At 39.0% G+C, this 24,856-nt stretch overlaps 1 protein-coding gene across 11 annotated transcripts in view; it reads left to right on the top strand.

Annotated features, from left to right (window-relative positions):
- MAST4 (microtubule associated serine/threonine kinase family member 4) overlaps positions 1 to 24,856 on the top strand; it is a 574,884-nt gene that overhangs the window by 501,680 nt on the left and 48,348 nt on the right. For all 11 annotated transcript variants that reach the window (XM_046672111.1, XM_046672109.1, XM_046672105.1 and 8 more), the window contains 7 exons: positions 2,909 to 2,987; positions 8,135 to 8,292; positions 10,226 to 10,301; positions 12,140 to 12,349; positions 17,258 to 17,359; positions 19,626 to 19,758; positions 23,459 to 23,526. In XM_046672111.1, coding sequence (XP_046528067.1) covers positions 2,909 to 2,987; positions 8,135 to 8,292; positions 10,226 to 10,301; positions 12,140 to 12,349; positions 17,258 to 17,359; positions 19,626 to 19,758; positions 23,459 to 23,526 — 826 coding nt within the window. The remainder of the gene's footprint in view (positions 1 to 2,908; positions 2,988 to 8,134; positions 8,293 to 10,225; positions 10,302 to 12,139; positions 12,350 to 17,257; positions 17,360 to 19,625; positions 19,759 to 23,458; positions 23,527 to 24,856) is intronic.

The raw sequence follows: 24,856 nt of genomic DNA, 5'->3' as shown, positions 1-24,856 counted from the left end.
CATTGTGGAGTTCCTTAAGGTTCTTTTCTTGGTCTTAAGATGGGCATCATAATGTTGTTCTGCCTTTCCCACAAGTTGCAAAGGTTTCTGCATTATAACTTGCTTTCACTTTCATTGAAAATATAGAGCCCTGAAAATACGCCATGGATGTCTCCTAGTTGCCTAGGTGATATTTACCAGGTTAAATCTCGGAATATGTTTTCACAAGCAAATTACCAGAACAAACTTGCCTGCTGGTTTCAGATCATCAGACAGTTGTCGAGTTCCAGTGGGCAGAGTTACTCTTTAGTTGGTTACATTATATTAGTATCATTCAACTTGTTCCAGTACCAGCTAGAATATAAAATGTATCACGCCAGGTGACTATGACAATTAAACAAATAAAGAAATCTACTTCCTCTTTATATAGTTATAATAGCCAGGTTGATGTAGGGACTTTTCCTTCTTTCTTTCTTGCATACCATATTAATCTGAAGTTTTGTGAGTAGTATTGTAATGATGTTTTTTTGCCAATCTCTTTGTATCCTGTGTTCCCATCAGGTGTTTTTCCCTTCTTACTTTTTCATTTAGTGTAACATTGATATTTCCGCCCACAAAGAAAATACTCTTTTCAAAAAACCTTGTTTTGGCAAGAATGTAGTCTTGCGTTCAGATAACATTTTATTGATAGCTACTGCAAAGAAAAGACAACATTATTATTGGATCCAAATTGCACTTGTGTGATAGCTTTCTTGAAAAAAGGGCATGCTCTTCTGTAAGTACTGTATATAGCATATATAGTAACTCCTTATGTGTGGTTGTCATGGTAATGAAAATGCAATAGTCCTATGTGCTCCATTTGAGTAAATAGACACGGACAACTTAGGGAACCTTATAAAACAATTTATTTCTGGTCTGTGGCTACACAGAGTACTGAACACATTCTTGTTTAAACACCTTTCTAGTTGTGTGTTTTCTGGAGTAAGCAAATGTAATTTATGCTTCAGAACTAATAAGAGCATGTCTCTTCTTGAAATTGTTCATTCATCTGAAATATGTTTATTGATACCTGAGGGAAAGGAGAGCTAATGAATCACAAAACGAAGTCACGGAGGGGGAAATTGTGTCCCTCACTCTTTCCAGAGACTAGTTTCTGATAATTGCTATTAAATGGACTGAATAATTCATTTAAAATCATATCCTTTTTTTTTTACTTTTAAATATTGGAGGTGTTTATAAAGTACAGGCATGAGTTTTTAAGTCTTTCGTAAGTAGCCAAATAAGGTCAATCTGTGTCTATTTAATTGATAGTCAGATGTCTTTATATGCATGTTATTATAATTATTTTCTTCTTAAATCTTTAACATTTTCAATTGTTTAAAAGTATTTTTAAAGACTGTATGGCTTAATTCTCCTCATTCATTTTATCTGATCTATTTACAAACATCTTATTTTGCTTCTTTTTTTAAAAACATACTTGATTCAATTGTACTTCAATCATGGTCACAGAAATGACAGGTAAATTTTACTAAAATCTTAACGTTGTGGTACTTCTGTGCTTTGTCCACTTGAATTTCTGCATTTTGTCTTTGTGGACCATTTGCATTTATTAGAGGCAACATCTATGGTAGCCTGTGATTATATTTTCCCTTGAATGTAATTTAGGCTAAAATGTCAGTTTTTTACGTGAACATCTAATTGTGACATTTCTCAACTTCAAGTCTAATGCTGTTGAATTCTCTGACTTCAACTTATTATGAATATGTCTGTACTAAATTTGGTCCATTCTTATCTCTCACTTGGTAAATTAATGTACTCATGAATTACAGAGTCTACGTATGATACTCCATCTAAGAATGCACTATAGCTCTTTATAAAGTGTGTTTTTTCCATTTTTCCCCCTTGGCAAATGTGCATGTATTTGTCTTTGCAACGTCATGTGATTTTGAAGACACAGTCTTACTCGAAATTGCTGGAAATTCTCTGGAAGGCCAGAGATTTCAGAAAATTTGCTTTCTTCTGTCCCCTTCTCTTGGCGACAGTATGATCTCCACTACTTCATTAACTCTTCTGAGGCCCTTGTAATGACCTGAATTCAAAACCCAGAAGCTACCCATTCTGTCATCATTTGGAGATAGAAACCGCTCTCTTCAAGACTCCTCACAGCTTTGCCTCGATGACTGGGGCAGACAGCTCTACTCTTTGCATTAGCTTCTATCACTAGTGGAGAATTTTCATTCTGCCCCTGCTGTCACTGCCCAGAACTGGGCTTCATAGTCATAAACCCTGCCAGAGGCTTTTGCTGCAACGCTTTATAAAGCCAGGTCATGTCAGAAGGCAGGAACTCTTAAGAGATTCTGAGCATAAGGTCAGTCGCTTTCCTAGTGCTGAAGTTATTTGCCACTTAAGGCTTGAGCCAGCCATGAGCCCACTGATCCCTTCTTCCCTAGGTGTGCTGAGTGGAACTATTCCCTTGAAAATAATAGGCGGAAGGTCTTTAGGATGCAGTGGAAGTCCCCACAGGCTCTTGTACCATGCTGGGAGTTCAGGCCTTTCCAAAGATCATGGCCCCAGTTATCAGTTTCCAGATAAGAGTGGTTTTCCTCCTCCCGTTCTGTTTTTATTCATTTGAATCTGCTGAGTCTGACCATTGTAATTATCCCTGGTATTCATTTTGTCAAAGTGTGTTAGTGAGAGATCAATAATATGGATCAACCCATTCACTTTCTACTTGTTTGGGTGTATTGATTCAGTTTAAATAAAAGTCAACCTGCTGTATAATGTTTGTTTACCCTGGTCCTTGCTGAGCATTGCCATATCCTCACTGACTGTTTGTGTCGATCGTTTGACTGAGAATACTCGGTCTCCCTGGGGTTCCGGGGTAACAGTACTCCAGTGTTAGCCTAAGCTAATCTCCCTTTCTCAATAGGACTGATGGACGCCGCTGGTCCCTGGCTTCTCTCCCCTCCTCTGGCTATGGGACAAACACGCCCAGCTCCACGGTCTCGGTAAGTGCCTGACTTCTTTGCTCTCCCTCACAACCACAGAGTTCTTACACAGGCTGCGTTTTCTCTGAGTGTTTCCTGGTAGGAAGGAGAAGATAAATTCTATGTGTCTGCCGCTCTGAATAAGTTACATGTCAAATGATGAGCCAACAAACATAAAAAGGACATACTTTTGCTTCAAGCTTTTAAACTCTGGTGCACAAATTGAGTAAGTCCCACGATCACAAGTTTGGAGAAGATTAGGAGCTTTGGTTTTAATACCATTTGTTGTTTTGGGGGGAAAATGCAATCTGGTTTCATTGCATTGGTTCCACGCCAGTGAGATTAGTACTGAAAATGCCATTAAACTTTGATGGCCTGGGTCTTTTTTTCTTGTGTGGCTTAGATGCAGGGTTTATTTATTTTGGCAAGCCTTAAATTTGTCTGTGCCTTCTAGGTAAGAGCTTTAAGGAGAGATTAAAAGAACTTAGTAGTACTTAAGATAAATAAAGAGACAAGATGAAACCATGAAAATGGAATAGAGGAAGAAGGATGCTCTTGCCCCAAACTGTAACAGTTCAACAAGAGCCCTAGCAATTCCTGGAAACGATTCAGTAGGTTAGATATATGCTTTCTCAGTTGAAGTGGTGAAGTTGTTGGATATCTGTCTCTGCAGAGCTTTAGAAGTCAGTGGTCATTTAGAAAGATCTGGTATGTTGTAGGTGTTCAATGGATACCTAATGGAGTGGTCTGAGTGCTCTTGTACCAGCCAGGAATGGGGACCTGATGATTTTAGAACCCCTTCTGATTCATTTTCGTCTCCATTTTGTCAAACTCTCTGGTTTATTGTGTAGGGCTATCCAGCTCTTGTTGTTTCTCACAGACCCCAGCGCTGTGCTAAGCCTATAGATTCAGCCGCTTAATAATACTTGACTTGAAAGAAACTATAGTTAAATTTATGAACTCAACCTGGTATCTCCACTGCCTTATATTTTGTATTTCCAGAATTCTAGATGCAGTATAGTGTGGGTTTTCTACAGCACCTTTAAAACTGACTTGTTAAAATCTGCTGGATTACTTTTACCATCTCATTATAGTATTTTACTGAGGAGAGGTAATTTGTTTTCCTGTCCATTATTGCATTTTGTTGTGGTATGTCGGTTTTTTGTTCATTTAGATCATTTTTGTGAAACATCCTGACATCCTTGAGTAGTTTCAGTGGCGCATCAGCCTCACGTAAGAAAAGGATGCTTAAAACTCCTCAGTGGCTTCAGGGGATAAAATTGTCACTGAATAACAGTAAAGTCACCGTTGGTTATTGTGTCAGTAACCATCATTGGTTATTGACCCATATTTTAGATGTTGAAAATATGGACAACCACAGTGTGAAAACGAATGCTAAAACTGATTCACCAGAAAGAAAAAAAAGTAACTTTCTAAATTTTAATTATTGTTCTTCCCGGACTCTTCGGCATCTCCATGCTCAAAATTTATTTCTTCTCTTGAATCCAAATTCTTTTTTATTTCAACTATACCACCTTGCTTTACCCTTCAGTCAAACTTTATTATAGTTTGAATACAGAAATTTCTCTTTGGCAAGAAAAATGGGCGAGAGTGCAGGATCTTTCTTCTTTCCATCTCTAACTAGTAAATCATATACCATTTTAAAAAGTAAATCTATAAAAAAAGGGGTGAGCTATATAGAATCAGACCTCGTCTGATACAAATAATTTTAAAAAACAATTTTTGGATAAACATTTATTATGTGCTAGGCACTAGTCTAACTACTTACAATACATTGGCTCTTTTAATCCTAGCAACATAACCGTATCAGGTGGCTGCCATTATTTTCTTCGTTTTATGGATCAAAAATGTGAGACAAAGAGAATAAACTGAGGGGCTGTTTTCCAAGCCCCTTGTTTTACCAATAAGAATATAGTAAGTGGTCTAGACCCCGGGCCCTTGGCTCTTTTTAAGGAATTTACATGGTATTTCTTAAAACAAACTTTATAATGAATAAGCCTGACCTGGCCATCTGTCATAATGGAATCATTGCTGTCCTTGACTTCCATATGTGCCTAAAAGAAGTCTCTTGAGACAATTTCTAGTCACACACACATATTCTGTGTTTCTAACAGCTTCTGACCAAAGGTAAGACAGCTTTTCTCTGGAGTATTTATTTTATTGAAGAAGATGATATCATGTAATTGTTGATCTCATATTCCTATTTTTTCCTTCAAAATGAAATTTTAGCTTTCAAAATTACTCTTTTTGCCAAAAGACATAAGGAACTGTGAAATTTGTGGAGTATAGGTGCCATTGCACAAAGTTCAGCTATCTTTTCTTCTTGTTGGTTTTTGATAGAAATGTTGAGCAAAAATTTGAAAAGCTATTTCTCATTTCCTTCAGTTTCTTTGTGTTCTTGTCCTGTAAATATTAGGGCAGAAATTGTGCAAAACTGCTTAGTAGTTGCATTTTCTTCTTTTCTAAGTCTAATCTGAATCACTCTTAGATTCTCATTTTCTGGGTTAACTATTAATCATTCGGCCGATCAGAAATGCATTTTAGTTATTTTCTAAATAAAAATACAGAATATGTACAAATAAAATTACAACCACTTTAAAAATATAGCTTAAGTTTTACAGATGATTGTGTTGTTAGCTGAATTCCAGGACTGCTCATGTTGAAATGCAAACTCCAGGTCTTTCTCCTTTGGATATTATGGAAACTGCAAAATTGGCAAGTGTTAAAAATGCTGTGTTCTGAAATTGGAAACATTTGGTCATATGAAGTTAATCATTCCTTCCAGAGAATATTCAGTATTGCAACTTCTTTTAACTTCAAATTTTGCTCAGATCATAATTTTTAATCTTAAGTAATATGGATTTGCAGCAGTGGGAGGACATTCCTCCATATATTTCTTACTAGAGAGATGATTTTCTGCTGAGGGAAAGAATGGAAATAAGAATATAAATATCTAGAAATATGTGGTATGGCCATAAAATGATATTACTTTTAATAAATAACAAGTAGAAAATTATGCATGCATATGAGTACTGTCCTTTACAAAATGGTTGTCTCGAGAGACTAAGTGCTTGTTTGAATGATATCATCATTCGTAACATTTTTTGGAACTCTTCTCATTGCCTCAAGAACTAGCAGCACATTGTTTTGTATAAATCTTCACTCTCTGGAAGTGGATTTGATTTATGATGTAGTCAAAAGTCGTATGCAAACGAGTTGTGTGATGAGACTCACTGGCACCATACTTAGAGAACACGCTAGAAATATAAAGTAATGAGACTCAGTTTATTGGGAAAGTCCCAAACTCATTCTTGAAACTCTTGTGAAAGTGGTATTCCAAGATGTTTGGACGAGTGGAGCTGTCCTTTCAGTAAGTGCGTGAGGCCTTGCCCACAGCCCCTGGAGCCTCTGCTGTGCTGGCAGCTCGCTCCGCTGGTGCTGCAGGTCCTCCGAGTCCCTGACCTCGGCTGAACCTGAACCTTGGGCTTCTCTGTTGTGCAATGTCAACTCACTTTTAGGGCCCAATTTGACGCCTTTTGAATCCCCAGGATGCTTTGCTGGCCTGCACTTGTTCCCAGTGCTGTGGACCCGTCCTGGTGTCACTTGGGTTTGGCGTCACCTTGTTCTTCTTTATACCTTGCTTGTTCTGACTGAGACGAAAGAGGCTCTCTTCCCAGGGAAGCTCCTTGCCTCCTCACTTCTTTAATACTGTGAAGGTTGTAATGCTTACTTAGACCACTGCATCATTCAGTTTAACATCCTCCCCGTCAGTAAGCATGGGGCACCTTCTTTATGGAGGTCAGTTATGTGGCTATATATATGGTGTAACCACAGTATTCTCTTCTTAGAGTTAACACATTAGCATTTTGTTACGTTTGCTACAGCTATTTTTAAAATGCATTTTTATTTTGTTTAGTAAATGTTAAAGGTGCCGCTAAAGCCCTTCCCACCCAGTCCGTTTATCCTCACTCCCTTCACAGAGGGAGCCACTCTCCTCAAGTCTCTTAGTGTCGTCCTCGTGCAAGAACAGGTCCATAATACCTCATGTGAAACTCTGGAGCCTGGGATGTTTTGGAATTAATTTTCACATTTTAGAAAGGTAACATGATCTCCATACTGTACATAACAGCCCAGTTATGTACATAACAGCAAAACATAGCTCTGCTTTGTAGTTATATTTCTCAGATGGACTAAAAGCAGTGTCATTTAGCCATTCACCTTTTCTACCTTATCTTTCTCCAAGGATTGAGCAATAGTTTTCAAAAAAGCAAATCTATACCCAAGGAATAAAAAACTTCACCACCACTAAAGCTGTTAAAAAGAAAAAGGTGGGGCCGGCCTGGTGCCATAGTGGTTAGGTTCCCGTGCTCTGCTTCAGCGGCCCGAGGTTCATGGGTTTGGATCCTGGGCGCAGACATACACACCACTCATCAGGCCACACTGTGGAGGTGTCCCACATACAAAATAGAGGAAGATTAGCACAGATGTTAGCTCAGGGACAACCTTCCTCAGACACAAAAAAGAAAAAAGTAGTCTTAGCCAAAGAAGAGAGGGAAAAAAATTCCAACTATTTTCAAACAATGGCGTCATTCAGAAAAATATCTTCTTCCCTTCTCCTTTATACCCAGGGCACATATCGATGGCAATTGCATCAAAAGATAGCATGCTTCGTAAAGAGAGATCTCATTACTTTACTTATGATCACACATTGTAGAATTCATTTCATGTTACTTACCTAAAAGTCACAGTGTTTGATTGTGAACAGCAGTAGAAGTGAGGGTACCATAATCAGTTGAGAACTAATCTGTCGTTTAAGGCACCCAAATTCTCATTCCACTTGTCGCTTTCTTCCTTTGGCTTTGACTGGGTCCTATCCATTTTCAGAGCCTGTGTTTTCTCCAGATAGAAAACTATCTTTTTGGGAAATTGTTTTATAGACAAATGAGATGAAATATGGAAGCCAGTTGACCACCCAGGGAAAACATCAAGGTATACGTTTAGGCACTAGTTATCGTAATTATAACATGAAAAAGGAACAATATAAAATGGTGGTACATCGAAGTTTAGTGCTTTGATCGCAGATTCGTTATTCATCTGAAGAATTTCTTTTTGAGGTAGTCATATAACTTCATTTCGGTTTCTTTTAGTCATCCTGTTCCTCCCAGGAGAAGTTGCATCAGTTACCATACCAACCAACGCCAGATGAATTACACTTCTTATCGAAACATTTTTGCACAACTGAAAGCATCGCCACGGAAAACAGATGCAGGAACACCCCCATGCGCCCCCGTTCCCGAAGCCTGAGGTGTGTAGAGCTGCTTGAAAAATGTTACTTAGTTGCATTATCTCTTTTCAACCATTTCAAGGGAAGACTTCTGGTCCTCTAATTCACACATGTGTTAAATGATTTGTGAACTGCTATAAATATAATGCGATTTTTCCATCTACACATGATACTGTTAATTACCATTGAAAGGCATCTTATTAATTTTCTTCTAAATTCTCACAATTTGCTAATTGCTGTAGTGTCAGTAGTCACGACGGACTAAAGGGACCACCGATAAAACCTTCTAGCCATTGAAAATTTCAAGATAATCTAATTAGGATGCAAGAGCAGTTAATATTTTAAGAGGGAGAAGCTTGGCTGCAAAAGAATAGCACATTCAGATTCAGATGTGGAATTCAGATGCCACTTTTTAAAAACCCAGATCTTTCAGTCTGTCTTCTCATCATAAGTCCTACTTTCTCCAGAAGTTTATGTCCCTTTAATTTTGTGGATGCCAAATGTTGTCCATTTGACCCTGAGTACAGCCAGTTTTATTTTGACCGTGTTTCAAAAAATGATACATATCACAGTTTGGTTCTTCAGAAAGCAGAGTCTAAAACAGAGATCAGGATGTTTATTAGGGAGGGCTCGGGACCAACACCTGTGGAGGGGAGAGGAGGAAAGGAAGCAGGATTGGTCAGAGGGAGAAGTCTAGCTACAGCACAGACCCAACAGCCGCTTCAGACCCCACAGCATTCTCTGGGGATAGCATGACCCATCAGAGTTATCCCTCTGGGCCAAACGGCCCTTCCTTTGTAACCCACCTGTCACTGGATGTAGTATCCTGGGAAGGATGTGGCCTTGAGTTAGGTGACTCTGCCACTGAGGCCATGCCTGAAGAGACTGACAGCTGAAGGCTCCTGTAGTCCCAGCAGCTGGGACAACAGGTCCTTCTCTGCAGGGGAATCAGGGCAGCCCATCTCCAGGTCCACTGCAGTATGAGATCCTGATGCTATAGAATTGGTGTACTTTGATATATTAAAGTTTTATTATAAAAAATAGTTGGTCAGATGTTCAGTTGAATATCAACATTTACTGAGAAGGGTTTCCCCTTTGTACCTTTCTTAGTATCATAAACTGATAGTAAATATAGCCATCCTGGGTAATTGTGAGATGTGTGAGATTATTTGGAGATATGGATTAAAAGACCAATTATACGAATTGATTTAATGGCATTATATCACTCAGGTGCCCTTTTAGGTTTTATGAAAGCAGTTCCTAGGATATCTAGTGCAAGCTATAACCTCCTGGGAACATGAATATTCACACTGAAGTTGCACAACTGTATACCACTAGGAAGGAGGGTGAACCTACTGCCACAATAAAGATAAATGCACAACAGCTGCCTGCCTCTGTTGTGCGTTGTCCGCAGTGCCTACTTCAGCATCCTAAATAAATGTTTGCTAGGCTAGAAAGTGGATTTCAGTGGTGACACCTGTGCCATGGAAGACTCTCAAACCTCTTGAGTGGTACGTGGCAGAGTGCAGGTGTATGATGAAAGTGTGAAATTACACCAGTCAATGCGTCCTGGGTCTTGTTGTGTGTGACTACCCTGTTTTATTTTATGGTACTTCATTAGTTGGTTCCCAGAACTGCACAAGTGCATGCTACATACAGAATATAATTTCAATTTAAGAATGTATTGTGAACTAGTTTTATCTTATAACTGTAATTAATTAATGGCATTTCTCTTTTGGAGCTTTCTTTCCTGAATCCTATTCAGGGCATCTCTGTGTTTCTGGGTATTATGTGTACTCGTGTACTAATGCCTGATTTTGTAGTTTATTACATAATATACTTTTCTTACAAAGGTTGCATAGTACTTTTGATGCCACCAATTGTTTATAAATAAAAAGCTTATTTCCATTCACGCTGTAGCAAGTTTAGAAGGCTAATTTGCTTCTCTTTGCAGCCCTGGACGTTCTCCCGCCTGCTGTGACCATGAAATAATTATGATGAACCATGTCTACAAAGAAAGGTTCCCAAAGGTAAGAAATCGAATTGAAGATTCCTAGCATCTAAACAAACAGCAACATGGGGGTAGCATCTGTAAGGGGGTTTTGTTGTGGGAAGTAATGGTCCAACCCAGTAGTGGCTTGCATACAACAGCACCGTAGCTTGCTTGGAAAGATAAAATCTCTAAACGTTTTTAAAAACTGCTGAGAACTAGCCACACTCTGCGTGCTGAGCCAGCTGTACAGTGAATCCTGCAGTTGTAGCACCCACTGGGGGGCCTGGTGAGGTGCTACAGGGAGAGCGGCTCTAGGCCCACGCGCTCCTTGTGTCCATGTGCTGGGCCTGCTGCTGTATTGTCAGGCAGAGACTAATTTCTTCCTCAAAAGCCTGTAAGACTGGTATGTCACGAAAGCTTTTTTTTTTTTACCTAATTTTTCTTTTCTGCGACTTCCTATCCCTTTAGCAATTATATGTCTAAGCCTATTAATTTAGAAGAGAAGCTTCAGTTGCAGTGTTCCCCATTAGACCAGCAAAAGGAATTTGAATTGAGCCAGAGAGGACTTCGTGAAGATTGTTGCCAGACATCCTGGCTGCACGGAGCTGCTGTCGGATAGCCCAGTCACCTGGTTTCCATGGCTTTTCCACCAGCGTTCCTATGCATTTGGGAGAAGGCGCCCTCTCCATTTTGTTCCCTTTCCTCCCCTACTGCCTTTGTAGCCATAGGCAAGAGAACAAAAGGAAATCTTTGGTTTCATAAATCAAGAGTAGAGGACTTCTTATTTGTGGTGAACCCGACATTGATGTCATTGATTAAAGCCATTTTAGCTATTTCTTACATGTCACTTGTCCACCAGAGGAACAGGTCCTGACTATACTAGTTAATACTGGTTAGGACTTAGAGGGGAGCAGGAGGCAGAGGGAGTCTCCCCTCATATACAATTAATGGAAGCCAGGAATTTGGTTAAGCATTAGGGGATCACAGGAATGAAATGAAAACTGGAAAGGAAATTTTAGATTTGTGTTACCAAGGAAATCCCTTGGGCCTTTTGCACATGAAGAAGTTTTTTGAGAAAAAGTTGAAGTTGGTAAGATACTTGTTCCTGGTACATTAAAACATAGCCAAGAAAACAAACTCTTGGCCCCCCCGTGTGTAACTCTAGCAACAGTCCTGATATTTGAATAGGTAAAAACAGAGCTATTTGGTATTTTTGATGATCTGAAAAAGCCCAGGATCTGAAATGAAAACCTAACACTTCACCAGATATTGAATTATTTGAAGAAACTTACATGGGCCAATTTATATTTGATAGGACATAGAAAAGAAGTAATTATCACCCTGGGTTATTCAGTTTCCCTTATATACCTCAAATCTTTCTTCCACATGGTGAGGCTTCTTCCTCTTCTTCTTCTTCTTTTTGTTTTTTCAAATAGACTTTATTTTTTAGAGCAGTTTCAGATTCACAGCAAAATTGAGCAGAAAAAATAGAGCATTCCCAAATACTCCCTGGCCCCACATACACACACACAACCCCCTCCCATCAACGTCCCCCCCGCCCCCGGCCCCAGAGTGGTCCATTTGTTATAATCGATAAACCTAACTGACACCTAATTATCACCCAAAGTCCATAGTTTGTTTACATTAGGATTCACTCTTGGTGTTGTACATTCTGTGGGTTTTGACAAATATACCATGACAATTATCCACCATTATAGTATCATACAGAAGTGAGGCTTCTTTCAAATTTGATTTCTAGACTTCTATTTAATAATTTGTGGAGGTCCCTGAAAATGCAAGATGAATGTGGTGATTGAGTTGTCCACGTGTCTACTTCCCGTATTACATCTGTGTGTGCGTGTCTGCTCCCAATAGGCCACGGCTCAGATGGAAGAACGACTAAAGGAAATTATCACCAGCTACTCTCCTGACCATGTCCTTCCCCTTGCGGATGGAGTGCTCAGTTTCACTCACCATCAGATTATTGAACTGGCTCGAGATTGCTTGGATAAATCCCACCAGGGTCTCATCACCTCACGATACTTCCTTGAATTACAGCACAAATTAGATAAGTTGCTACAGGAGGTATGGGTCGTACCCCATGTAAAGTTTTCTGATTTGTTTTGCTTTTCCTCTGAAAAGAGAAAAATTTTATGAGAGCATTTGCTTAACAAGTTTTAACCATGAGATGTAGTTTATATTCCAGTGAAGCAAAGAAGAAAAAAAAATTGATTGCTACTTGCTATAAATTGATTCTGGTCATCATTTATAGAAATAGAAAGTTAATGTAATAACCTTTACAGGAACCTTCGGACCCAACAATCTCTGCCTCTAGGATAAGTGGATTGTGAAGGATTTTGAAGCAGTGGTTTTTTTCCCCCCACAACCATAAAGTTATAAATTGCCTGAGTGTATGTGCGTTATTTGATGATGCTATCTAGTTCTAATATCTGCAAAAGCTAAGTGGAAAATTGCTAGCTTCTTCCAGGCCTTGTGTCCTATTAATTAACCTGCATGTGGTGTTGGGTAGTAAATGGCAACTTATATTTTCATTAGTGTCAGTTCTTCTTCTAACAAAATATCCAATTTCCAATATGACAGATAAACACAGGACCTGTCTAGGTCTAACACTTGCATGCCTAGCTCCTGATAACACCCAGGACAGGAAGGGAGTGTGTATGTTGGTATGGAATTAGTGTGTAATATTGCTATTCTGACTGAAATTGATCAGCCACAGCCTACAAGGAAAACCTCTTTAGCCTATATATTTGGATATATGGTATTTCTGTATCTCATAGGGCATAAATTATGCCCATGTAAACATAATCGAAGGTGGTTTTCTCTAAGTATGAATATGTAAGTAATTGCATGGAACTGAAGGAAAATATTAGCATCCTGGTTTTCTAGAAATCCATCTGTCCTTGCTCCTCCTGAATTTAGTTGTGGCAAGATAAGAAGGTCCCTCTCTGGCTAGCAGCCACTGTTTTTTCCCTTTCCCATGGAAACCTCCCAACGGGGTTTTCTATACTCTGTACCCACTTCTCACATTTCAGCCTATTGCAGTCTACTAAGGTGGTGTTTCTCAGGCTATCTTTGGGGATGAACACATTGTTTTGGGGTTTTATTGTTAATTTCCAATTTCTCATGGAGCAATTCTCCTATAAATTAAAGTGAAAATTAATTTACAGGAAAATGATCATGCATTTGGGTCTTCCAGCAATATCAAATTGCTATAAGAGTTGCTAAATGTTTACTCTCAATAACTGTGCTTATCTCATCACAAACTATTAAAAGTTCATGAACTGGCACCGGTCTTCTTCGGACCACACTTTGAATAGCACGGCACCAGGGCATAGTGTCTAGGTGGGCAGGGATACTGTCTGTTTTGTTCACCTAGGATAGGGTGTGACACGGAGAGGGACTCACTAAATATGTGTTGAATAATTGGCTTCTGACTGCCTCTCACAAAACCCACTGATGGGAGTTCAACTCCTCCCTCCTATTCGATAACTACTACCTAACTCAGACCCTCATCCTCACTGGTCTACCTCCCTCCAGTCCTAACCCCTCAAATTTATACTTCTTCACTGCTGCAAGAACATCTATCTAACATTCTTTAGTGGCTCCATTCTGCCTAAAAGTAAAAGCCATAATGTGGCCCGTGGCTGTACTCTCCATCTCAATGCATTTAACCACAGCACATTGTAATGATCTGTTTTGGGGCCTTGCCTTATCAGCATACAGTGGGTGTTGTGAGGTACGGAGATCATGGCCAAATCATCTCTAACTCCCTGGTGCCTGGCATCATGCCTGGTATTTATTGATTCCTCAGTAACTGGGAGGGAGGGGGGAGGAAGATGCATATGTATGCAAGCCAAAATATTTGATCTATTACGATTTATCATCAAGTAATCTAGTGCTACTGTTCCTTTTAATCAAATCAGCTTCTGGAAAATGCTGGAAACACTACACATATTACTTTTTATGAGAATACCTTGAATATTATAATAAACCATGCATTTTTAAACAGAAGAGGCAAATAAGAGAGGAATTCTCTGTGAGAGAATTCCACAGTTCTGTCCCAGAATATTACCATAATTACCAGCTTAGTCCTGGGTTTTTTATTTCTTCCTAGGCACTCCCTGAAAAGGGTAAAATCAATATCAAATCTATTTACATTGAAATCTCCCACTTGATTTTGTTTCTGTATGGTAGACTTTGCAGATTGTTTCATGGCAATTAAAAGAAAAAACCCTAAGGTTTCAAAGATCATCTGAATAGGCCATATAATAGATAGAAAATTGTTGATTTTTAGGGAAATTTCTCTTTGGGGCGGAGAAACATGTGTGCTTGTGGCCCAAAGGGCATTGTTGGGTATGAATTAGAATGTCTTCTTGTTTATCTTCACACGTAAACATTTCCTTCAGTCCTTTTGTGAAAATTAAAACTATCTTCAGAATCGCATTTACAACATCTGTCCAGAGTTTGGAGCTAACTGGTCACAGGGTCACTTAGGAAAGCATTTATCTGGAATTCATCTAGACCTCAGAACCTTAGCCCCTTTTGCAAAGAGTGGAGTTGTGGGAACTTGCTTTGTCTTTCCCATGATGCAGTTGTTGTCACTTCCCAGCTGTGACATTGTATGCCTGCCCAGCCTGTCTCCCAGCCACTTTTCTCTGTTGTCAATCTTTTGCATAGCCAGGCCAGGGTCTCCCTGACGTGGTTTGAGCAGCTAGGTGCCTTTTCAAAGTCCTGAGGTCTAGACCAATTCTAGATAAATGCTTTTATGTCTCCATTCTTTTTTTCACTTAGGTGTGTTTAGCCAAAGAAAATAAAATACATAGAAAGCTATAACATACTCTTAAATCTGAGTCTCAGTATTTATTTATCTCTTTATTTGTTTATTTATTTTTGTGAGTAAGTTGACCCTGAGCTAACATCTGTGCCAGTCCTCCTCTATTTTGCTTGTGGGTCACTGCCACAGCAAGACTTGATGAGTGGTGTAGGTCCGTGCCTAGGATCTGAACCTGTGAACTTGGCTGCCAAAGCAGAGTGCACCAAACTTAACCCCTACGCCACCAGGCCAGCCTCTAAGTCTCAGTATTTTTATAGTGGCCAACACTTAAAATACCAACACAGGGAATCCATGAGTGTTGGAGCTTGCTGCTGGCAGCCTGGAAACTTTCTCTTCTTAATGTGTGTGGTTTTGCTTGGTGGTGTTTTAACAAAGCTCCTGTCCACCCCTAATGATAGTAAGTAAAATAGTACTTGCGTTAGTGTAACTCCTATGTTTTGGCCTTTGTTGTGGCTGATAATCCCTAGAAGTAAGAAGTTGGAATGAACTGATTATTTTTACAATTTTTTGGAATGGAATTTGAATTATCTAAACTATTTTTAAATTTTTTAACGTATAGAGTCCTTGTTTCCCTTTGTAGAAACCACTAAAACATGTTCAGTCTTTTCCAATTTTCTTTATATCCCTGAATTTATAAGACAGTAATTATAGTAAGAAGAAATTCAGTTTCTTGCCCAAATTGTCAATCAAGAAGTTAGGTGTTTTCTTTGCTTCATCTTTAAGGTTTTCTGTTTAGTTTTGATTAAGGATAAACTATAAAGAAGACATATAAACATATTTCTTGGCATTCATTATATCTTACAAAATCTGTTTTTGTTGCAAAACAGAAGTTGGAAAGAAAACTTAAAGACAGTTTAAACATTGTGTATCTTTCTCCTTATGTATGTCCTATCGACCTTGCTGGTTACTAGCACCTATGCTTGTAGTTACTAGTTGGTTTTCTTTGAACACATTCTATTCTACAATTACTCACCAATGGTCATTTGCCTGTTTTTTTCCTTTTAAATGTTATCCGTTTTGCTTTTACCTGTATATGGTTTCTGCACCTACATTTTGCAAAGTTGCCTTTGATTTGATGGCTTAAATGCAGTAGACATATTACTGCTAAGTATAACCATTTTTCATAGATTTGGTCTGCCAGTCTTTTTCATGGGAGGGCTAGTTCCTTGTCAGAATAAAGCACCTTCGAGAATGATTTTAAGTGTTTATTACTGTGGCTGTAAAGTTATATTCTATTGTACCAGCCTCACCTTGATATATTTTTTTAATCCTTATAGGAAAGTAAATCACAGAAATTTAAAAATTAAGAAAACCTAAAAGTGAGCATGCATAGAAGTTTACATTTAAACTTTTAAAATTTTGGTTTTAAGTCTGCCTTGATACAGATTTGCATCATTTCTTCAAGAAAATATCATTGAAAATTAAAATGACTCTTAATAAACTGAGTTTTGTTCTCAGGATTTTTTTTTTGTACTTAGGTGTCACCTGTTGGCAGCATGTAAAATAAAATTTAAAAGGATTTTAAGTCAGTTAAACTTTACTGAGTGTCTAGGTATTATTTATTTAATATGTGAAATCAAATTCATGTGTGTATATCCAAGTAGAAATTTCTACATTATCCACCTAACATTTGAAATAAGCACTGCTTATTATGAAATAATTAATTTATAGGCTAATCACGTTGTATATGTATTTCACGAATGTGCTCAACGCCCAGGATAACAAAAGCAATACTGCACTGTGGTAGCCATTTCAGACGTTTAAGATGTGACATCAGAAAATCAAGGTTCCTCATCAGCTGCCCACTCTACTTGGACCATGTACTTAATACGTCATAAACTTTTAATGTCTCCTTCATTCACAGCTCACATTAAGAGCCCTTACATCTGATTTTTAACACAGAGAATAAATCAAAGTTTTGCAATTAAAATTTAGCCAATAGAGCCATTTTGTAGTTACAGAAGTTTAATAGTGTCCTTTTATGTAGAGATAAGGTCTGCTTATCGGTTCTTAAAAGTATTTTCTAAATCGCTTAATTTTGAATATTTGCAGTTATTTAATTAGCATGCTTTGCTGATTTTCTTTTCCGTTTAATGGAGCAACACTGTATCATCATTCTTTTCACTGCTCTCTCATAGGCTCATGATCGTTCAGAAAGTGGAGAATTAGCATTTATTAAACAGCTAGTTCGAAAGATCCTAATTGTTATTGCCCGCCCTGCTCGGTTATTAGAGTGCCTGGTAAGTTGCATCTACATGTGACTCTGTTATTTATTGTTAACTGTGGGAAAATAGTGGCCACCAGAAGGTTCCAGTTTCATTTGGCTTCAAACCCCAGAGCTAAATGGAAAGAGGAACTACAGCTCATGAATGTTCAGGATGGCATCCATGCATGAGTTTTCTTTTCTGGTTTTAAGTAAGAATTCTAGGACTTGAGCTGTATTAGTGATAGTTGTATCACATTCTGGTCAAACTTGAAAAATGATCATGAAATAATGTGCGTGGCCCTATCTCAGCATCCTTACTGTGTTACAGCTAATTAGAACACCTGCTGTGCTGCACGCCTCTGGAGTTCCCAAGGTGTAGAGAGGGAAATCAGAGATGTGAGAAATGGTGACCTGTGGTTAGAATTATTATTTATATTTAAAATGTGGCGTGTTGGACATGAGTGCTAGTTAGCAGCCCATTTGGGAGAATACAGTAGGCCTCATCCAGACCTGAAGGGATGAGACTTTCAAGGATAAGTTTATTTTATCAATTATATTTTCTTTAATCAGTGATCAGACTCTTGTTTTGAAGTTTTTCTTTATTTTATGGAATTTTGATTGAGACTTCTACTCAACACTGTGAACAAATCTGAAGCTTTCAACATAAGAATACTCTTAAGGGACTTAGCATAGTATCGAAACTCACTTTTAAGTTTCACTAGCCATTAAAGTATTTATACTGTGTCCAATACAGCTTTGCAGGATTTTACATACACCCACACCCTTACGTATATGGTGGTATTGCTTTGGTTTTTGCTCTTATTTTAATTAACACTCATAGCTTTTTATAACACTGAAATGTTCAGCCCCATCAATATATACCAACACATAGCGAGACGTGGAGGAGGAAAATCCTGAGGAGGAAGGTAGGGGCGGGGAAGGGTGGGGCTTTCCCTCAAAGGCCAGGACCCTCAGGATCACAGGATCAAAGGCAGCATTTGGCATTGTGTGTCTCTGACACTCTGGATGCCTTTGGGGAGGAAAACTGTGTGACTGGCGAATGCAGGCAGAAGGAAGACTCACTTTTCATTGCTTTTCCCATTGCACCTTTTGAATTATGCACCACAGCCTTGTCCTTCCTGCATTTTGACTTGGGAGAAAATACCATTTAGCATTAGAACTTATTTCTCTAGACAGCAGCAGATACGCTAAGAGAAGATCTTGCCTTGAAAGAGGAAATGACTTTCTTGCAGTAATCACTCCTAATCAGAGGAGAAAAAGTAAAAGTATAACCTCTCAAAGACAGAAACCAGTGAACTTAGAAGCAGATGGGCAAGTGTTGCTGCTTTCGGCAAGGTTTAAAGTTCTTTAAAGCTTTACCCCATTTGCAGCGTGCCTTTTTATATGGCCTTTAGAAACTCCTGAGTAATTCTCCAGTGAAACGCTGAGATTCCCGAGTTGCATATTTGGAGCACTAATCAAAATGGGAAAAATCCTGAGGGGGAAAAGAAAAACTGGGAAATATAACTGCAAATAGCACCTGTGCTTTAAATCTACAGGCATAATTGTTTACAACACTCAAATCCACGGCATCTTTCTAGAGTAATGTGATCGTAAAGATTTTTGTTACATATTAGAAGCGACACTCAAAGAAAGCAAAATACTTAGGAAGAATGTATTACCAAATTTTTACAGGAGACAGGTAATTGGAGGCACTAATGTCACATTTTTTCTTAATCTTCACATTATGTGAGTATGAATAACTTAATTTTAGAGTTTACTGATAAAAGTGGTAATTTTGAGATTTTTCTGTCTAATCTTTATGGGCACCTCTGTACTAAGGAAGTCTCCTGCAAAACGTGTGAGAAAATGTAATCTTAACATTACTCCTCTTGTGGCTGTTTGTGCAGAGATAGAAACTGAATCTTCTGGATGAGATTCACAGATTTTTAAAATTTTGCTCAAAAGGCACAATTAATAATTCAGACCTGCTCATTTTCAGTAAGGTGGGCAGCTCAAGTGGAGCATAGTACCTTCACGTTGCCTTACAAGGAAATTGGAAATTGTCCTTGTCTTTGGGTTACCAAGTGCATAAATGTATTGCTTTAGAATATAAATAGGCTTTGAATAGGAAGTGAGAATTATATACTTTTTAAGTGAAGAAAGCCATTTGCCTCCTTTCTGCATAAATAACCCACAACCATGTATAGCCAGCAATTTTATTATGAGTGGAATTTATGTAATAAAACCTCAAAGAATTTTGGCTCAAAGAAGTATCCATCTGTGTTTGTCTTCTGCAGGAATTTGATCCTGAAGAATTTTACTACCTATTGGAAGCAGCAGAAGGCCATGCAAAAGAAGGACAGGGTATTAAGACCGACATTCCCAGGTACATCATTAGCCAGCTGGGGCTCAATAAAGATCCCTTGGAAGGTGAGTACCTTGGTTGGGCTGACCTTCTTCTTGCTTGCTTACACACCAGGGCCTCATTGAAGAACTATGTGGCAAGTCTTCATTTTTTCCTCATGTTTTGGCTCTATCTATTGAGAAGTCCAAATTTGGGGGCCAGTTGTGATTTGAAGGAAAGTGGTATAAGTTGAGTCCTGAGGAGCAAGTGAACATGACCCATTTTGTGTTTACCCTGCATGTGAGGATAGGCCTTGAAATCCTAGAGACCTGTCAGCCTGACAATGCTAGTGTCCCAGAAGGGTTTAGATTTCAATCTTCTCTGAGTATTTCTTCTCTCGGAAAGCTCAGTTGGGTTCTTCTCGAGGGTACTTTTAATTTTGAAAATGTTGCTAAAGAAATTAATTATGATTGATTTAAAAGTGACATTTAAATTTAAAGTAATTTGGGAGTGATGTAACTGATGATAGATTACTTTAAATCAGGTGCAATGTTGGTAGATATGTTTTTGCTTAATTGTCCCAAAAAAGTATGAAAAATAAGAATAACACAGGAGAGCCAGTCCTGGAGGGGAATTTTTTTAAAGCTTATAAAAGGATTTATGGTTGATGCAGATGAAAAAAATAGGTCTAATGCTGTTAAATACAAAGAAGAGGAAGCACCCTGTTAGTGATTCTTTAAAAATCTAATATTAGGAAACCACTGCCCTTCCCCCGACCTTTTCCTGTTCATTATTGTTTGGGATTGTCATTTGAAACATTGAGGTTATATACTGCCTTAAAAGACTCAAAAGCAATCATAGACTCCTTCATTCAAAATTGTCTTCCTGGTTCATTAAATTGAATATTTGCAAACCGTGTTTATCTTGCTAAATTGTTTGTAATGAGGGTAACTGTTGGCGCAGCTATTCTCCGTCTAAAGCCGGGAAACCTGCTGCTCTCGGCCCTGCGCTCCTATTTCCCCTGCTTTCTTCGCTCTTAGGGCCATGGGATCTTTGCTTCCAGTGAAATGATGCATGCATTACTGGGAGATAATGCCAGATAAATTTATACTGTACTGAAAGCAATACCACAACAGATTCATCACTTATCAGAGACTGGTGGCTGCTTTTCTGAAAAGTTCCCTGGGGAGAGATTTTTCCCCATGGCTTTTAAATTACCATCTTTACCTTTTTGAATCAGGAGTCTTCAGAAATGGTTTAAATCAATGAAATAAAAAGGGCAGATGTTTAATGGTATTTAGATGAGTTTTAAAAATCTCTTCAGGCATTGCAAAATGATGCCTTAGCTTCCTGCTTCAAAAGCTGACTCTTGGTTCCATTCCATTACTACCCACTGCTTACAAATAATATGTATTTCCCAGATAATAGTTATTTAGCAGAAAGTCTATTTAAAACAGAACCATCTTTTAATTTGTTTTTTTATGAAAATAATTGGAGTGGGGGAGGCTGTCAAAGTGTGTTAGAGTGACTCTTCACGCTGGTGTTGTTAAGGTCGTGTCAGCCCTTGACTTGCAGACCAAGTGACCTCTTACCCGGCGGCAAGCAGCACTGTAGGCTGAACTTCGGCAGGTGAATAAGCTGAGGCCCGATTATGCACCTTTATAGAGTCTTTAAAAAATAATTAATAGTGAGCTTTGACAAGTTTCAAGTTTAGTAACACAAACTTCTCAGTGGGAGTTGCGTTTTTAACTTTTTTTTTTTAAAGATTTTATTTTTTTCGTTTTTCTCCCCAAAGCCCCCCAGTACATAGTTGTATATTCTTCGTTGTGGGTCCTTCTAGTTGTGGCATGGGGGATGCTGCCTCAGCGTGGTTTGATGAGCAGTGCCATGTCTGCGCCCAGGATTCGAACCAACGAAACACTGGGCCTCCTGCAGTGGAGCGCAAGAACTTAACCACTCGGACACGGGGCCAGCCCCACGTTTTTAACTCTTGACACTTAATTTTCTTGATTCAGATCCAAGGATAGTTTTTAGTCTATTTGTTGTCACTTAAAATGTGATTATTACAAACTCTGATCTACCTTTGTTTCCCCTTCTTGTCAGCCTCTACACTGACATACCTAAAGCCTGACCCGTGAAGGTTAGGAGTGAGGGTCTGGAGGGGGACCACCCAGGACTGCACCCTGGCTCCGAGGCTGGGGGCTGTATGACCTTGACCACGCTGTTGAGGAATCTATTTGTGCCTCAGGGTTCTTCCCGTAAATATGGGGTAATAATAGTTCCTATTCCTGGAGTTGTTTGCATAACTACCCAAGATGGAGTAATGCTTACTAAATGTTAGCTGCGGTTGCCATTTTATTTAAACAATACTAAAATTGTCCCTTTCCTTAAGAGCCCCTCCAACTGAATACATTTCAGTTCACCTCCTAGTCCATAAATCTGAAGTGCCAGTCACGTAGGATGTTGACATCATTTGAATGACACCAAGAAAGCACAGAGTTTGTACTGAGCTCGTGTTTGTTCTTGAACTTCCCCTACAGGTAAACTGGCAAAGTTAGTGTCAGTTTCCAGTTATTTTAGAATCTGGAGTTTGTTAATTTTTATCTAAAGGGAGCACTCCAGTGTTTTCCTTTGTATCTTTTATGTGTAAGCTCTCCCAAAAAAGGATGATCGTACTTATAAGAACATGAATACATGAAATAAGAGCCTTGGAAATAATTTTACGTGCATATAAAAATATGTAACTAAAAACTATAACTTTTTATTATACAGGTTCAGTTTTGAAAAATTAGAAAGTACAAATACCTGTGATCCTACCCCTCAGAGATAACCCCTATCAAAGTTTTGGAGAAAATTCTTGCATGTTCTTTTCTTTAATAAAATATTTTCTTTAAGTATAAAAATCAAAATGAACAGTAAAATGAGTTCGGTTTTCTCATTTCCTGATATAAACTCAAGGATGCATTCCAGCGTGGGCCGAGCCATTAGACACCTGTGTCTCTTTAACTAGTTTCCATGATATAATCAGTAATAGTAAATAACAATCAATATTCAATGAGCGCTTAATTTTTGTTAGTCAACATGCTAAGAGCTTTACATGCGTTATCGTACACTGTACTCATAAAAAGCTGTAAGAGATAAATAATATTGTTCCCATCTTACAGAGGAAGAGCCTGAGGTTAAAAGGTCACTAGTAAGTGCTGATAGTGGGGGTAACCCAAGTCTTTTCATCTCCAAACCCCTCTTAACCACTAGTTTTACTTCCTCTGTGACAAACTGCGAGTTCTTAGCGTCCTAGGCGGGATATCTCAGTGGATATGAAGGAATGGAGGAAGCGATGCTCACCACAGCTTCAGAATCATCTCTGGGCTGTAGCCAGTGCATCTCGGATGCCTGTGAGAGCCTGGGAAGGCTTGCCTCTTTTGGATATGTGATTATAAGCACAGTCCTTGACCCCCCAAACCTTTTCCAAGCTGTGGTGACTGCATCAGCCAGTAAATCCTGCTAGCTGGAGCAGACGCCCAGTTCTGAAATATCTGTGTTTGGGTGTTCAGAAGAAGGGGTTCCAGGGGAGGGCGTGCAATGAGCAATTTACAAATGGCAGTTGCTGGTTCTTGCAATGTTGGATTTAAGATTTTCCCATGGGTACGTTAGAACATAGAGTAAATTTTTCTTTTTTCAATATCGGAGAAATTATTTTTCCTTTGTTTTAGCATAATACTCTTGTATAATTGCAATTGTCCTATGTTTCTTAATCTTCGAATTTTCTTTTTTTTAATAACTTAGAAATGGCTCAGTTGGGAAACTATGATAGCGGGACAGCAGAAACACCAGAAACAGATGAATCAGTGAGTGTAAGTATCTTTCTTGCTGAAATATGATGTTGGTTTTTCTGTTGATTAGCATCTGGAGATTTTGGCTGTGTTAATTACTTTATTTGTTCAATAAATATTTATTATGCTTCTGTGTGCAAGGCACTAAGCATACACTTTTAAAAGCCCCTCCCTTCAAAGGGAAACAAATTAATAAAAAATCACGCACAAAAAATAAAAATGGTAAGTTTAAATAAGATCTGCTAAGAGGGGGCTGGCTCAGTGGCATAGTGGTTAAGTTCAATGCACTCCGCTTCCGCCACCCAGGGTTTGCCCATTCAGATCCTGGGTGCAGACCTACAGACTGCTCATCAAGCCAGGCTGTGGCGGTGTCCCACATAGAGGAACTGGAATGACTTACAACTGTGTACTGGGCCTTTGGGGAGAAAAAAAAAGAGAGAAAGTTTGGCAACAGATGTTAGCTCAGGGCCAATCTTCCTCACCAAAAAAAAAAAAAAAAAAAAAGATCTACAAAGAAAAAAGGCCATGTGCTATTAGAACACAACATAAAGAGATTTACCATAGTCTTGCCAGTCCAAGAAGATCTCCAGAGGAACTGACGCTTGAGCAGAGATGTGAGAAGTTACTGAAATGAGAAGGGGCAGAGGGAATATTCCAGGCCAAGGGAATGTCACGGGCAAAGACTGTGACACTGGGAGCAGAGTGTATCTGAGGGCTGAGAGCAAGGGAGACCATAGAGACTGGAGATCTTGAATGAAAACTGGACACAAAGGTCTTCCTTGTTCATCTTTGTCAATTTTTTCCTTTAAAGAACAGTAGAAAAGCTGTTGAGCTTTGGAGGAAGTATGTTTTTATGTGGGGTGAAGCGGTAGTGGGCCGGGAGATGATTCAGTCAGAGTTCTGACTTGAAAAACACCAGGTTGATTGCAGTGTAGAAAGTAGATCAGATGAGGGGAGCGTGCACGGGTGACCATGGGGAAGCCAGCAAAGAGGCTGCTGCAGTGGCACAGGTGAAAAGTCCTGGATGCTGGTGTCTCTCTCCCTAGTTGTGAACACCAGCAGAGGAACCAGGACGGAGCAGGTGGGGAGGTCAGGAAGGGGGGGCAGCTGTGTAGCCTGGGGCTAAGAACCAGGCTCTGGAGTCAGAGTGCCTCGATTTGAAACCTGGCTCTGCTGGCTCTCTTACCAGCTGTGGGATCGCTCTGTGGGATGTCACCTGTAAAACAGAAATAAAAGATTAAATGAGGACATGCAACTAACTATGTACTGGGGGGATTTGGGGAGATAAAGCAGAAAAAAAAAAAAGATTGGCAACAGTTGTTAGCTCAGGTGCTGATCTTTAAAGAAAAAA

Source organism: Equus quagga, chromosome 9, assembly GCF_021613505.1.
Source record: "Equus quagga isolate Etosha38 chromosome 9, UCLA_HA_Equagga_1.0, whole genome shotgun sequence".
Lineage (NCBI taxonomy): Eukaryota > Metazoa > Chordata > Mammalia > Perissodactyla > Equidae > Equus > Equus quagga.
This window is presented reverse-complemented; position numbering and strand designations above follow the sequence as displayed.